The sequence below is a fragment of the Abramis brama genome (genome assembly GCF_963993115.1).
Source record: "Abramis brama genome assembly, chromosome: 4".
Classification (NCBI taxonomy): domain Eukaryota; kingdom Metazoa; phylum Chordata; class Actinopteri; order Cypriniformes; family Leuciscidae; genus Abramis; species Abramis brama.
This window is the reverse complement of record NC_139966.1, coordinates 55,851,110-55,866,376: the sequence shown is the minus strand read 5'-3', so window position 1 is coordinate 55,866,376 and position 15,267 is coordinate 55,851,110. Positions and strand designations below refer to the sequence as shown.

Below are 15,267 nucleotides of genomic sequence, written 5' to 3'. Positions count from 1 at the left end.
CTATTATAGTTTTTCAAGATGGCGGAACTACATGGAAGCCTCCGTGGACCTACCCGTCCCATGTATATAAAGATAATAAATTATTAGTTTACGAGGATTAGTCTGATCATTGGCATAGGTATTTGTACACCATTGAGGGCATATTTATTAATAAAAATATTGATTTTAGATAATAAAATACCTAAAAAGCTACACATAGTCCCTTTAAACCAAAAAAATTTTTTTTTTTTTTTTAAATGTCCATATAGTTTTTGTGTTTTAGTTTATTTATAGTTATTTTAATTCTTCAATAAAAAAAAACATTTAAAAAAACAACATTATTTCAGCTAGTAGCCAAAGTAACATTTCACTTGGTTTTATTTCATGTAATGAATGTTTTTTTTATGGTTTTGTTTTTAATTAATAGTTATATGTGTGCATGTATAATGAATTATGACATTTATTTAGGTCAAGCTAAAGTGCAGCTCAAAATATCATGATTTACAGCATGCTGTGCTAATTACTAAAGTCTGTGTTGGTTTCACAGTCGGAAACCAAGCTCTATAATGGCTCAGACAAGGACGTATCTGCGTCTGGAAACAAACTTACAAAGAAGGAGTCTCTCAAGGTACAGCCACACTCATTAATGGCACCCAGAGTTTCACTGTGTTTATCTTGCATTTAATAGCTATGTTTATGCATTATGAGTACTGATGACCAATGATTGTGGCTGTGATGCTTGTTCAGGTGCAAAAGAAGAACTACAGGGAAGAGAAGAAACGCGCCACTAAAGAACTGCTCAGCACCATCACTGATCCGTCTGTCATCGTCATGGCCGACTGGCTCAAGGTGTGTCATTAAAATGTGTTTATTCTTATAGGCCTTTTTCATACTGGAGGTTTCAGTGTGGAATCAAGTTAGTTGCATCAGGAAAAAATGAGTGTCTGCGGTACAGCTGCACAATTAATTGTTAAAAGATTACAGTCTCGATTCAAACGCCCACACGATATTCATAAATGACAGCGATTTGGCGATATGTCCATCAGTGAGAGCAGTTGTCATGTATAGGTATGAAACAGTCTTTTCAACCACACAGTATCATTCAAATTATCACAGAAGTACTGGGATAAAAGTTTATAGATAAACACTGATAGTGATAAAAATAGAGCAAATCACCTTTTGAAAGTAACTTGATGCTTCAAATAAAGATTGGATCAGTGACATCGGTACACCAGTAGGTGGCGACAAGCAACTGTTAAAAATGTATTAGTCATTAAATCATTCATTCGACAGATTCGTTCAGTCTTTATGAGTGAGTCATTGAATCATTCACTCAAACAGATGTTCAATTACACTGCAGCAATTAAAGGGATGGTTGATTATGATTTAAATTTTTTAACTTTAGTTAGTGTGTAATGTTGCTGTTTGAGCGTAAACAACATCTGCAAAGTCACAACGCTCAAAGTTCAAAGCAAAGGGAGATATTTGCTTTTAAAGGAATGGCTTTTTAAGGACTACAACAAACGGCTGGTAGAGACTACACCACATTCCTCCCGGGTTAGTGACATCACCAACCCTAAAATTTACATAAACCCGCCCCCGGAACACGATTTATAGATTATCAAGACAGAATATGCTAATCAGTGACTAGAAGATAACTACACATAAGCTACATAAATTCATCAACTAACCATTCAGAAATGTCCTGTTGCTTCTACATGTTGTCACTTCTTGAGTCTCTCCATCATTGTCTGAATCTGGTTTGAACATAAAAGGCTAAAAGTTTTTGAAATGTTCAGTGCATGTGTGTGCGAGCTCTTGAAGCTCCGCCCCCTGTGCCGGGAGCAGCAGCTCATTTGCATTTAAAGGGACAGACACAAAACGGTGCGTTTTTGCTCACCCTCAAAAAGTGACAATTTTAACATGCTATATAAAAATATCTGTGGGGTATTTTGAGCTAAAACTTCACATACACACTCTGGGGACAATAAAGACTTATTTTACATCTTATGAAAAGGGCATTATACCACCCCTTTAACATTTTCTCAGAACCTCTAGTAAATTACATGCTATTTTATCTAGTTGTCTGTTCAGAATCGTGATCTTTTTTTTTTTTTAAACAAATTTTATCCGGAATCGTGCGGCTCTAGTCTGCGTTTTGGTTGTATGGTTCACAAATAATATGAAAGCAATTCGGCCTAATTTGCAGAAAAAATCTTTGATTGGAATACAGTCTGCATAAGTAGAATAATGCATGTCCATTTACACATAAATTATCTAAAAATTGTCTTATTCTTCATTGGATCTCACGTAATTCATCCACACTAGACAGATGCAAGTGCTGTACTATTGAGTTTCGGTGGTCAAACCCAACAGGACAAAAACATGATTAAAAATTGAACAGCACTTTTCATTTCGACGTCTCCTCTCCTCCTCGGTCTTTACATCGCTGCAGGGGTAAACCACTGATTTTAATAATCACAGTGACACTCACAATGATTAAACCAATGTGATAGTATGCAAAAAAAGACCTTCAGGGACAGGAGAAAGGGAAGTTAAAATCGATCTTAGGTCTGGATCAAGTTATCAAACCACATCCTTAAAATGACCTCCAGTCTCATATGAGCCCGTTTCCTCTCTCTCAGATCCGTGGCACGTTGAAGAGCTGGACCAAGCTGTGGTGTGTGCTGAAGCCAGGCGTCCTGCTGATCTATAAGACCAATAAGAACGGCCAGTGGGTCGGTACCGTGCTGCTCAACGCCTGTGAGCTCATCGAGAGACCGTCGAAGAAGGACGGGTTCTGCTTCAAGCTCTTCCACCCCCTCGAGCAGTCCATCTGGGCCGTCAAGGTACATGAGAAAACTCGGATTTACCTGAACCTTTTCGGATTTGCATTGTTTTGCATTATCATTTGAAAATTAAATGTTTGGAGTAGACATACTGTCATGATCGCCAGTGAGAGTGGCCCTTGATTACCATCAGAGAGTACTCCACCTCAGAGTATCATCACTCTAGCAAAGACTACATTACCCATAACCCACTGCACAGACTATCAGCCATGATTGTGTTCAGCTGTTGCTTGTTAGTTTCTGCCTATATTACCCTGGTTAATTCAGTCACTCTTCACTAGGTCTTGTTTAGTATGCAAGTACTCCATTTCTGAGCCTTGTTCCCCCGATCTTTGTTATTTCTGTTCCCCGGATATCATTGGTTTTGCCTTAGCCCTGGACATTGTCTTTGTTTGGACTGCTCATCTGTGTTTCGACCTTTGCCTGGCCTTTGTGTATGTCTGTGGTTAATATAACTGCGTTTGGATCCTCAACCCTCGGTTCTCGGAGCAGTTATGTTACACACACCTCTAATCTTTGAAGTGCCAAAAGAAGTCTTATAGGCATAGTAAGACAAAACATATATAATAATCTAAATATAAACATAATATAATATAAAACATACATTAAATATTTAAAAACACACAATCGTTTAAAAGATTGGGGTCTGGAGTCTCTTATTTGAGATTTATTTGCATTTATTTGATAAAAAATAGAGTAAAAAATTATGTCACATGATCCTTCAGAAATCATTCTAATATGCTGATTTGATGCTCAAGAAGCATTTCTGATTATTATTATTATCAATGTTAAAAACAGTTTTGCTGCTTCATAATTTTGTAGAAACCGTGACACATTTTATTCAGGATTCTTTGATGAATAGAAAGTTCAAAAGTACAGCATTAATTTGAAGTAGAAAACATTATAAATGTCTTTATTTTCAATTTAATGTGTCCTTACTGAAGTATTAAAAAAATTCATACCATCCCAAAACTATGGACCGGTAGTGTAATATAAAATATAAAGAAATTAATATTTAGAAATATAAAGTGTATATAAAAAGAAAATGCTATGAGAATGGACTCTTTAATATTAATACTTTTAATATTCTTTTATTAGTGTAAAAAGTGCCATTTGGATAGTTGGATGAAGTGTTAATGTGTTTGTGTGTGTCTCAGGGCCCTAAAGGAGAAGCCGTGGGGTCCATCACACAGCCGTTACCCAGCAGCCACCTGATCTTCAGAGCGGCTTCAGAATCTGACGGTGAGACACACACTCAACACACTGACAAAACAGAGCGCTGTATTTTACTGCGGCTTCAATCTCTTGCGTGATGTGTGCAGGCCGATGTTGGATGGACGCTCTTGAGCTGGCTCTGAAATGCTCGAGTTTGCTGAAGAGAACGATGATCAGAGAGGGCAAAGAGGAGACGCCACAGACCGCAGAGCACTCGCACATCAACTTCTACAGTCTGCTGCGGGCGCACAACATGCAGGGCTTTCAGTAAGAACGCATTAACACTCTGAGCTGTCATGTGACAGGCTCTTTAGATTCATGTTTTATTCAGCATTGATAAAAACTGACACTTCATGAACTTGCATATTCATTTTTAATGACGGACGATCAGCGGCAGAGTGCCGTGACATTTACTTGGAAATCTTTAGTGAGAGCTCAGTCTTGGCTAATATAATAGCAGATAGTTATTTTTTATGTTATGGTACACTAGAAATATGATAACCAATATGGTAGGAATATGAAAACCAATAATAATTAATTTCCATGAATTTTTCCCATAGGGATTTAAAAATAGTCTTTATAAAAGCGTTAAACACCATGAACTAAAACAGCCAGCTATGAGGTGAATCACAACATTACAAACTTTGATTGTACAAGACTGCTTGGTTAACGGCTTTAGCGAGGAAAAGAACTACAAAAGAAAGCATTGCGATGACATTAAAAAATATATATATTTAAGTTTATTGCAAAAAAAGAAGGAAAGCATATCAAGACCATCATGCTTTACAGCTAACGAGCTCTTTTTGCGTATTTTGCTTGTTGCAGCCCACTGATTGGTGGAATTTTCTGTACTGCATCATGGGTAATGTAGTTTTTCACCACAAATTCAGCTGGTAAACATGATTATTTAAAAAAATAAGTTGAAATAATGTGGGCTGACGGCTTCAACAAAAGCCTATACAATCGATTAACAACCTCTTAGCTCACAGTAGGTCTGTCTTTAAACGTTTATTACTTGTTGTCAAAAAGCATTTTCACTATTAACCCACTGTTTTAACTTCCAGAATTCAGCCTTTGGACTCTATACGCTTACATTGACCATAACTGATGTAGTCAGCGCATCACTAGTCACCGATTAATGCAAGTCCTGTGTTTGTGTACTAACTGAGAGTTTGCGTGATCCACCAGGTTTAATGACAGTGACCAGTTTAAGGATCCAGACCTGTATTCCGATAAGTCGGACCGTGAGAATGAGCAGGAGCAGGAGGAGTGGGAAAATGAGGTGATGGATAAAAGTGAAGAGAGCGACAGCGACACGTCGGAGCGACAGGAAGACTCGTACGTCGACATGGATCCCAACGAGACGCTGCGAGAAACGCCGTACATTGAGCAGAGCCACGAGGAGCTCGGAGAGGTGCGTGTGCGAGTGAAGTCCGGCTCAATACAATCTGTAAATCATGACATCATCATGATGAATTATTGTTTGGCTCGAGTGGAGTGCTATTAATGCACAGATGCTAACACAATATTCAGACGTCTATTTTTACAGCAGACAGCTGGGGAGATGAACAGAAAGTCTGTGGTGGATATGACACAATCTGTTCACTCAATCTGTGTGTGTGTGTGTGTGTGTGTGTGTTTATCAGGCTGGCGAAGCGGCTCAGACAGAGACAGTATCAGAAGAGAATAAATCTCTGATCTGGACTCTACTGAAGCAGGTCCGGCCCGGCATGGACCTGTCCAAAGTCGTCCTGCCCACCTTCATCCTGGAGCCACGATCCTTCCTGGACAAACTGTCCGATTACTACTACCACGCGGACTTCCTGTCGGAGTAAGAGAACACACACACACACACAGGCACAGTGACGTTCTGAGTATTCAGATGGTCCTTTATATTCCCAAATAAATCGGAAACATTAGAAATGTTGCCTTGGCAAGTGAAATAAAGAGTTGAAGCACTACTAAAACTGAAATAAAAATAATGCAACATATAAATAAAGTAATAACAATTAATAAAAGAACATCATAAAATTACAAAATGAACCTAACAATTAACATCAATATCAATTTGAAATATTAATATCTAGTAGTAGTTTATGAATAATAATAAAAGGACAAATCTAGTGTTCCGAAAATGTGCATTGTTAGGTTTGACTTAAATAATATATTGTGTTTTAAAAAACATACGTTGTTCTAAAATTAAAGTGATTTAAAAACCATAAATTGTGTTTAAAAACAAACAAAAATGTGTTAAAAAAATTGTTTATTTATATTTTTAAATATAATTTATATTAAAATTATTTTAGCATTATTTAGGATAAAGTGGGACAAACATGGTGACTAAATAATAATCCAATTAATTAAATGACATTTATTCATATTAATAATAATCACAGTATATTGTTTATTATTGTGATCATTATTATTATTGTAAATAAATGTACTTTATTTCATTGGATTGTTTGTCCACATATAGTCCTCAGTGTGAAGGCAAAATAAAATGTAAAAATAATAATATACATAAAATCTGATTTTAGTTTGTTTTATTAAAGAAGCTTCATCATAATTGTCTGTGTTTTATGTCATCAGAGCGGCGGTGGAGGAGAACGCTTATAACCGGATGAAGAAAGTGGTCAAATGGTACATTTCTGGATTCTACAAGAAGCCAAAGGTGAAGACAGATTCACTTACAGCCATCAGGCGTTTCAAATCTGTCATTTTACTTCATATTTTCATCTTTTCGTCATTGACAGGGTTTAAAGAAACCGTATAACCCCATTATCGGAGAAACATTTCGCTGTTTATGGATCCACACCAAGACAAACAGCAAAACCTTCTACATCGCAGAGCAGGTACAGCAGTGACATCCACGTTGATTCCAGTTAGTATATTATTGAACTACACACCAAGATGATACATGTGTTGTCCTCCAGGTATCCCATCATCCTCCAGTTTCAGCCTTTTATGTCAGTAACAGGAAGGATGGCTTTTGTCTCAGCGGCAGCATCCTGGCCAAGTCCAAGTTTTACGGTGAGACATAAGATACGCTCTATTAAATGGCATGATTTTGTATAACACACACGTCTGATTGTGAGTTTGTTGGTGTTTTTTAGGAAACTCGCTGTCGGCCATCTTGGACGGAGAAGCCAGGCTGTCGTTTCTGAACCGAGGGGAGGATTATGTGATGAACATGCCCTACGCTCACTGCAAAGGTCTGTCTGCGCACATGCACATACGTTAATGTGAACTATCACCCGTTAGCACAGCTAACACTCAGAGTGCACGACTAACGCTATCCCCGTTGTCTTCTGTAGGGACACATCTAGGTATGTTTACATGTCTAGTAACTCGTTTGGACTGGTTTAGATACATGTGCAGTATCCAGGCTAGATTTTGCATTTTAGTTAGAATATGACGGTTTGGTAACACTTTATACAGTATATCTCTTAATAATAACAAGAAAAACATTAGCTCATTATGTAACGCTTAACAGATCTTTAGCTAATGTACATTCAAATAGTTTTTAATTTATATATATATTTCCCAAAGTGTGTATATTTTATTATTTATATCATAAATCATATATATTTTCTCTTTCTCTCTCTCTCTCTCTCTCTCTCTCTCTCTCTCTCTCTATATATATATAATATTTAGTTATATGGATATGTATTTATGATTTATATTTATGTAATTTACTTGTAAAATGATATTTGTAATGTAAATATATTTATAGAATGTTAATTATATATATAAATAAATATAATTCTAAATGTATGATATATATATATATATATATATATATATATATATATATACTTATTTTTACATATTATTAATATGATTCATAATTATTATAAATATTGTAATTTATAAAATTATGTAATTATATTTATTAAAATTGTGTGTGTATATATATATATATAAATGAATGAATAGATCTTTATAAATATACATGACAAATACAATTATGAATCGTATTATATATATATAATGCATATAGTAATACATATAACAAGATTATACATTTATATGTTTGTGTGTAAATACACTATAACAATATTATAAATTATTTATATATATATATATATATATATATATATATATATATATGAATATGAAAAAGTATATTAAATACATTTTTATAACAGTATTTTATATATAATATGCATTTAATAATGTACTTTTTTCATATTTGATCTGTTAAGCTTCAATAGTATTTGTTAATGTTGAATTGTTATCATAGAGTGTTACCAAAGACCTTCTCCTGCAGACTGAGGTCTGGCTTAGCAAGCGTCATGTATTACGGCTGTTTGTCCAGAAACGTGATGTGCGTTGTTGGGTTTTTTAATAAGATTATTATTATTAATATGATTATTATTATTATAAGAGAACCTGTGCAAATAAAATAAATCTCAATGTCCTTGCACACACACACACACACACACACATGGGTTTATTCACTAACAGTCAGATACACCATTCACTCACGCAGATTAACACACATTCTGTGTCTGTGTCTCTCAGGGATCCTGTACGGTACTATGACTCTGGAGTTGGGCGGACAGGTGTCCATCACCTGTGAGAAGACGGGCTACAGCGCTCAGCTGGAGTTCAAACTCAAGGTGTGTGTGTGTGTGTTCATGTCAGTGTGTTTTTGAGCTTTTGTGACATTTAGAGGAACAGTGGGGCGCAGACAGAAAGGCCACAGACATCACATCCGTAACACATCATACTAAATGCCACACTGATAACGACATCCACAAATGGATGATGCTTTATATGACCTGTTTCAATGGCATGACTGATATTTCCCCGTCATCTCAGCCGTTCCTTGGCAGCAGTGATAGTGTCAACCAGATCAACGGGAAGATCAAACTTGGGAAGGAGGTGCTGGCGACACTCGAGGGGCACTGGGTGAGTAGTGTGTGTGTGTGTGTGTACAAAAGTAACAAGAAATCAACTGTAAAAGTCCTCGTCAGAAATGTTCGCATGTTAAAAAATAAATACGACCTCACGTTGTGTCAATCACGTCTACACACTCCCTCCGAAACTTTCATCCGTCATTAAAAAACATTGGATCAGGTTCGATTTTCTACGTTTTTCGCATCCGTAACAAGCATTTTGAGAGGAGTTTTGACAATTCAGAGCCACCGAATGACGAATACGAAAAAACTAAAATTTCGGACTCAGTGTGTAAAGACCTTGAAGGTTACATATAAATCCCAAAATGGGGCTCTTTACATGTCAATCAAAACGTTTTTAACGTCAAAGTGAGCCGTTCTTGGCCGGAATAGTCTAAAGCATGTGGTCTAGCCACAACTAATGATTTTAGCAAAACGAAATGTCTTTTGATCTGAAACTAAGTCTTCTTAGAGCTCTTTGAGATTCAGACTGTCATTGTGTGTGTTTTCTACAGGACAGCGAAGTCTTCATCAACGATAAGAAGACGGGTGAGATGGAGACGTTTTGGAACCCAACGCCGGAGCTGAGGCAGAACCGACTGATCCGAGGCACCGTTCCTCCTGAAGAACAGAGCGAGTTTGAGTCCGAGAGGTAGAAATTCATTCGTAAACACATATATAAATATATATATATATACACAGTATAATGTGGAATGCCATGGAATTTGGAAAAAATTGGATGGAATAAATCAAAATGTACATGTAATGGAATCGTGATATGGACTAGTGTCTGTGAATATTACACCACAAAACACTGCTATTGAAATCTGAAGTCTGGATGTTCTGCGCGAGCGGCACAGAAAGAAACTCAAAGATCTTCTCTACAACCCGGTTCGGTTTAACTTGGAAGAGATTGTGACATCACTATTGGACATTATTGGAATATCAAACAGCTTTCCTATTTTATTATTTTAACAGTAAACATCTGTTGTACATACATTTTTTATTACACTTTAAAAGATTAATAAAATAATGTTTTATGCCTTTTATTTGGTTACCACCATGTTTTAATTAATACATTTGTATTAATTACAACCCAGAATTTCTAGAATTTTTTTTTATATAAATAAATTGTTAAAAGTTTTATGAATTAAATTGGTTAGACATGATTTTTTATTATTCAAATTTAATTAAACCATTAAAACAGACACATTTCATAAAATGGTAAAATAAAACTTACTTAATAGTGCCCTAAAAATTAAATTTTTGTTAAACTTTAAGCTTTAAATTAAATTTTACCATTAAAATGGAAAAAAATCTGGGACAAAATCAAACGGATTTCATAGGGCCCTACGCTAATGCTAATGCTCAGTGACATGAGAAATAACAAATAGTTTCCCGATTATGAAAAGGAACACATTTACAGAAGTGTTTCTCTGTCGTCTTCAGGCTGTGGCAACATGTGACACGGGCCATAAACAACAAGGACCAGACGGAGGCGACCAATGAGAAGTTCATCCTGGAGGAGGTTCAGAGGAAGGCGGCGCGCGAGCGCAAGGCCAAGTGTGAGGAGTGGATGCCCGCGCTGTTCGAGCAGGACCCCGCCACCGGAGAGTGGCATTACCGCTACGCTGAGTAAGCACACATTTAGATTTCATTACGATTCATTCAAGTGATGTTGTATGCCTTCAATTGATTGCCACTGTGTTTGATGATAAATTTATATTAAATCATAAATACAGAAAAATTTAATCACAACACGGAAAAAAAACTATTATTATTAAAATTGTATTGAATTATTAAATTGTTAAAGCTTGATGAATTTATTGATTAGACATGATTTTTTTATGATTAAATTAAATTAATTTTTTTAACTAAACCATCAAAAATAGAATCCAGAAAAATTCTAATGGAAAACAGGGAATTTGTGAAATTTGTGAAAAAATGTCATTTTTGTTCAACTTAAAAAAAAATATATATATTTATTTATATATAATGTTTCAACACAGGATTTCACAAGGCCCTTATTGTGAAATGTTATTGACATTTTAATTAATTAAGTTGTTAACGTTTTGTGAATTCAATTGATTAGACATGATTTTTGATTATGGAAAACACGGAATTTGATCAAAATAAAACTGAATTGAAGCATTAAAACAGATCTGAGAGCAGTTCAGCCAGCGCTCACTGTTGGTTTTCTAACACACGCTGCCCCCTCCTGGACAGGAAGTGCATTGTAGCGTGTCCCGTTTACTGTGAGGATGGTGTGTTTCTCTGTGTCCTAGCACTCGTCCGTGGGATCCGCTCAACGATCTGATTCAGTTCGAGAAAGACGGCTGTATTCAGACCAAAGTGCGCCACAGGACGCCTATGGTACGTTCAGCCAGTGTAGTTAGTCTCAGTACCCAGCAGGGCTCCCGGAGGGACAATTACCTGAGCCAGGTACGTCCTTCTGTCCCCACCTCTCCCTCCTTCTACCCACAATCCCTCTCTCTGCTTCCATCTCATCATCGCCTGCCGTCGCCTGCGCTCTGTCCATTCTTCAACCTTCCATTCACCGTTCTGCAATGCAACCAATCATCTGCTGCCTGACCTGGTCACATGACCACTCTGCTTCATTTTCAGCTTTTGTTTTTTCTTTGTGCTCTTTGGCGTTTGCAACTGACTCGCATGCGTGCCAGTGTGATCTTTCTGTTTTCTGGTTGCATCTGGGATGCGTCTTTGAAACTAGGGTCCAAAATGAATTGTTTTGTGAATCTTGGGATTTCGTATAAAAAAGCTTTTACAAAGATGGGAATAAATGCGCACAATATGGAAACAATATTTTTTGTGATATTCAGAAATTTTAGATAAATAATAAATATAATAATTCAATTTATGCTTAAATAAATAATAAATGTTGTATTCAATAAAAAGTTAAGTATGAATGTAATGTAAGATTTGAAAAAATAAGTGTAACAATAAAATTGATTAGAAATTTAATTTGTTTTCAAATAAATAGTAATATGTAATAAAATAATAATTAGAAGTTACATTTTCATTATTGAATTTGCATTTAAATAAATAAATGTAAGAGTTAAATACATAATGTAATAATAAATAGTTTGAAATTAAATTGTCGTTTAAATAATAAATGTTGTAATAAATGAAGGGTTAGGGAAGTAGAATGAAATATATACGTTTAAATAATACATTTAAAATGTAAAAATTAATATTAAATGCAATGATAAAAATTTAATTTGGAGTTAAACAAATAATACATATAATAATAATAATAATAAATAAAATAATAATTAGAAATTAAATTTGGAGTTAAACAAATAATACATATAATAATAATAATAATAATAATAATAATAATAAATAAAATAATAATTAGAAATTAAATTGAGTTAAACAAATAATGCATATAATAATAATAAATACAAAATAATTAGAAATTAAATTAGCATTTAAATAAATACATAATAAATGTATTTAAATTGCATTTGAACAAGCAATAAATGTATTAATAAATGTTTTTTAAAAAAAAATAGAAATTTCCAACTTGGATGGAAACAAATATGCAAAATACAGCTTCATGGCCAGTATTAAATATTTATGGCTGGCAAAAAGTTCATGTTGGACCCTGTTTGCAGCCTTTCAAAAATATCTGAGAATCGCATATATAATTCAGACTGCCATAACCACAATATAAAGAATAAACTGTGTGAATGTCCGGCTCTCGTCTGCGTGTGTTTCTGCAGGTGACGGGACCAAAACGGAAACACAAGAGTGATAAACCCAAGAGTCCTGAAAGTGGTTGCTCGTCTCCGGAGCCGGACCGACAGGACTCGTCGGGCAGCGAGAGTACGTCACACACACACACACACACACACACATGCTCAAACATGCCCCCACCTGATCATGGTCTTTCCTTCAGGGCACAAAAGCAAACACAACAGCCGCCTCCGGAAGAAAGGAACAGATCTGAGTGAAATCCAAAGTGCCATTGAGTCGATCAGAAAAACCCAGGAAGACATTAACAGGTGACGCCGCATCTCTAATACACACTCGCATCACAGTGAACAACAAGAGTATTCACCTCTCTTAACATTGCATCCAGGAGCGTCAACGCCCTGAGGAGTCGAGTGGCGAGTCAGTCGACGACGGAGAGCTGGTTCCTCACTCACAGAGATTTCGCCATCATCCTCTTCCTCATCTTCGTCCAGGTCCTCCTCAACTTCATCTTCAAGTAAACGAGTCCAGGTCTCCTCAAACGGGAGACTCCTTTAGCACCACCTCACCATCACATTCGGTTTTCATTCGTTCTGTTTTTTTTAATGAATTCGTATCGTCGGCTAATATCAAGCCGTGGTTGAAGTGCATTGTGGGATGTTTTAGAAATGACTGTTTACTTTTATTCTTCAAAAAGAGGAAATTCTCCATCAGCCTCCAATGGTTTTAATTTATTTTAGCACTGTTTTTACCCCTCCGTGAGCGTAGTGGAGGACGTCAGTCAATATACACACTTAATGGGTGAATATCATCAAATCTAGGTAAAAAAAAACGAAACAAAAAACCTATTGATATGATATTTTCATGTCAAATAAGCACATTTCACCCCAAATTCTCATGACTGAAGTGCAAAAAAAACAAAAAATGTTTTCATTACTATAATATAATCCCCCAAAAAATGAGATATTATTAAGTATTTGTACGTGATGGTATTTATTGTACTGCCTTTAATTTGTACTGATTTAAATAAAATTTGCGTATGGATGCATTATAGCAATGAGAATTTGGAAATGTTAAGAAAGTGAATATGTCTTAATGCATTTTAGTCCTAAAACTCTGTTTTTTTGGGACTGAAATGTGACCCGAATATAAAACTTTAAAAAAAGGTTCAATATTGCTGATGTTACTGGTATTTTATGAACATTTTATTAAATGAATGAAGGATGTTGTGAGTCGAGGTTAAATTTTGTATTATTTAAGAACTGTTCCGGGAACAATTTCATCCTAAATCTTAATTTTTTTAACAGCACAGTGTGTGGATCCTGCATTTCATACGTTCGTAAGTCGTGTTTTGAAGGTAACGATGTTTAATTTATTGGAAGGATACTGGAGGAAGCGTGTACAGTATCTCAAGCGTCACATTTTAATATTACTCGGAGGAAACAGTAGATCTAGGCGTTAGTAAACCTGTAGCAGGAAATACTGTTGCGTACTTTTTGTAGTTGCTTGACTCTTGTCTGCCAATGTTACATCAGACTAGATGTACGATTAACAAGCCAAATAGTCTGAGAGTAGATTAGAGCGTTAACGTCTCACCTGTACATAGTAAAGAACCCATTTCCTTTTGTACTTCTAGAGAAACGTGTGTTAGCCAGACGCCGTCACCCATAGCCCCCGTCACGTGTCTTTGTTCGGTCACCTGATCACTTGCACAGCGTCCAATCAGATGTTTTGAATGTGCTCACATCAACAATAACTACTAAAAAGAAAAAACCACGTGCCTTTACAAGCGGGTCCTGCAGCCGGAGTCTGAGGGATTACACCCGACCGTTTAATTCCCACCATCGTTTGTCTTTATTTCTCACTTTGGAGTGAATGTGCCATACTCGATCTCGGAGACGTGTCCGGCTCGGCGTCTCACTGTGAGTTTTAGATTTCGTCCCGGAGCTCAAAGCTGCCATAGATCTGCCATCGTCTGCCACCAAACCAGGGATCAAACTCCATGTCACATGCACACTCTGTTCAGTGTTCGTCTCCACGTTGCACACTTCACAGGCTTCTAGTTGAGATCTTTGTTCGTTTTGTTCACTTTTTTGTGTTCACCCCAGGCTCTTTTTACAGGTTTTTACTCCTGCTGATCCATGTTGTTGTTTCTGTTCTCGATGATTTCCTGCTGTGTACAGACCATGCTTTATTTGTATTACAGAAATAACTTCCTGTAAGTTTATTGTCACCTGTGACATATCACCAAATAAATGGAAAAGACTGTACTATTGTTTCTCCTTCCTTTGCACGTCAGTATTGATTTTTATTAAATTGGTTTTGTGTAAAAGTTATTATAGTTATGATTTTTTTTTTTTTTTTTTTTGTTTATTTAATTTACACACTATCATTGGTTTTCAGTTTATTTCAATTTCGTTGTATTTATTTTTAATGTGCTTCTGACTGGTATCATTTAAACATTTTTAACTGTGTTAAATAAAGTTAATTAAAGTCTAGTGGGATTGCTTATATTTGGTTGTACAGTTTTATAATAGAACATTTATCAAAACCTAAAAATAATTTGTGGCCTTTTTTAGTTAGTTTTAGAGACATACATTTTTTCA

The 15,267-nt window shown here is 35.7% G+C and overlaps 1 protein-coding gene across 8 annotated transcripts in view; it reads left to right on the top strand.

Annotated features, from left to right (window-relative positions):
- The window catches only part of osbpl8 (oxysterol binding protein-like 8), a 70,074-nt gene extending 55,143 nt beyond the window's left edge, over positions 1-14,931 (top strand). For 4 of the 8 annotated variants that reach the window (XM_084111168.1, XM_084111165.1, XM_084111169.1 and 1 more), the window contains 19 exons: positions 527-607; positions 727-828; positions 2,625-2,828; positions 3,986-4,070; positions 4,151-4,310; positions 5,232-5,457; positions 5,690-5,874; positions 6,633-6,714; positions 6,797-6,895; positions 6,977-7,073; positions 7,157-7,255; positions 8,568-8,665; positions 8,868-8,957; positions 9,460-9,596; positions 10,394-10,579; positions 11,230-11,386; positions 12,691-12,793; positions 12,867-12,972; positions 13,050-14,931. In XM_084111168.1, coding sequence (XP_083967294.1) covers positions 527-607; positions 727-828; positions 2,625-2,828; positions 3,986-4,070; positions 4,151-4,310; positions 5,232-5,457; positions 5,690-5,874; positions 6,633-6,714; positions 6,797-6,895; positions 6,977-7,073; positions 7,157-7,255; positions 8,568-8,665; positions 8,868-8,957; positions 9,460-9,596; positions 10,394-10,579; positions 11,230-11,386; positions 12,691-12,793; positions 12,867-12,972; positions 13,050-13,182 — 2,430 coding nt within the window. In that variant the 3' untranslated portion in view covers positions 13,183-14,931. The remainder of the gene's footprint in view (positions 1-526; positions 608-726; positions 829-2,624; positions 2,829-3,985; positions 4,071-4,150; positions 4,311-5,231; positions 5,458-5,689; positions 5,875-6,632; positions 6,715-6,796; positions 6,896-6,976; positions 7,074-7,156; positions 7,256-8,567; positions 8,666-8,867; positions 8,958-9,459; positions 9,597-10,393; positions 10,580-11,229; positions 11,387-12,690; positions 12,794-12,866; positions 12,973-13,049) is intronic. The other 4 variants (XM_084111166.1, XM_084111172.1, XM_084111170.1 and 1 more) reach the window with 1 other exon arrangement.
- The last annotated feature ends 336 nt before the right edge of the window (positions 14,932-15,267 follow it).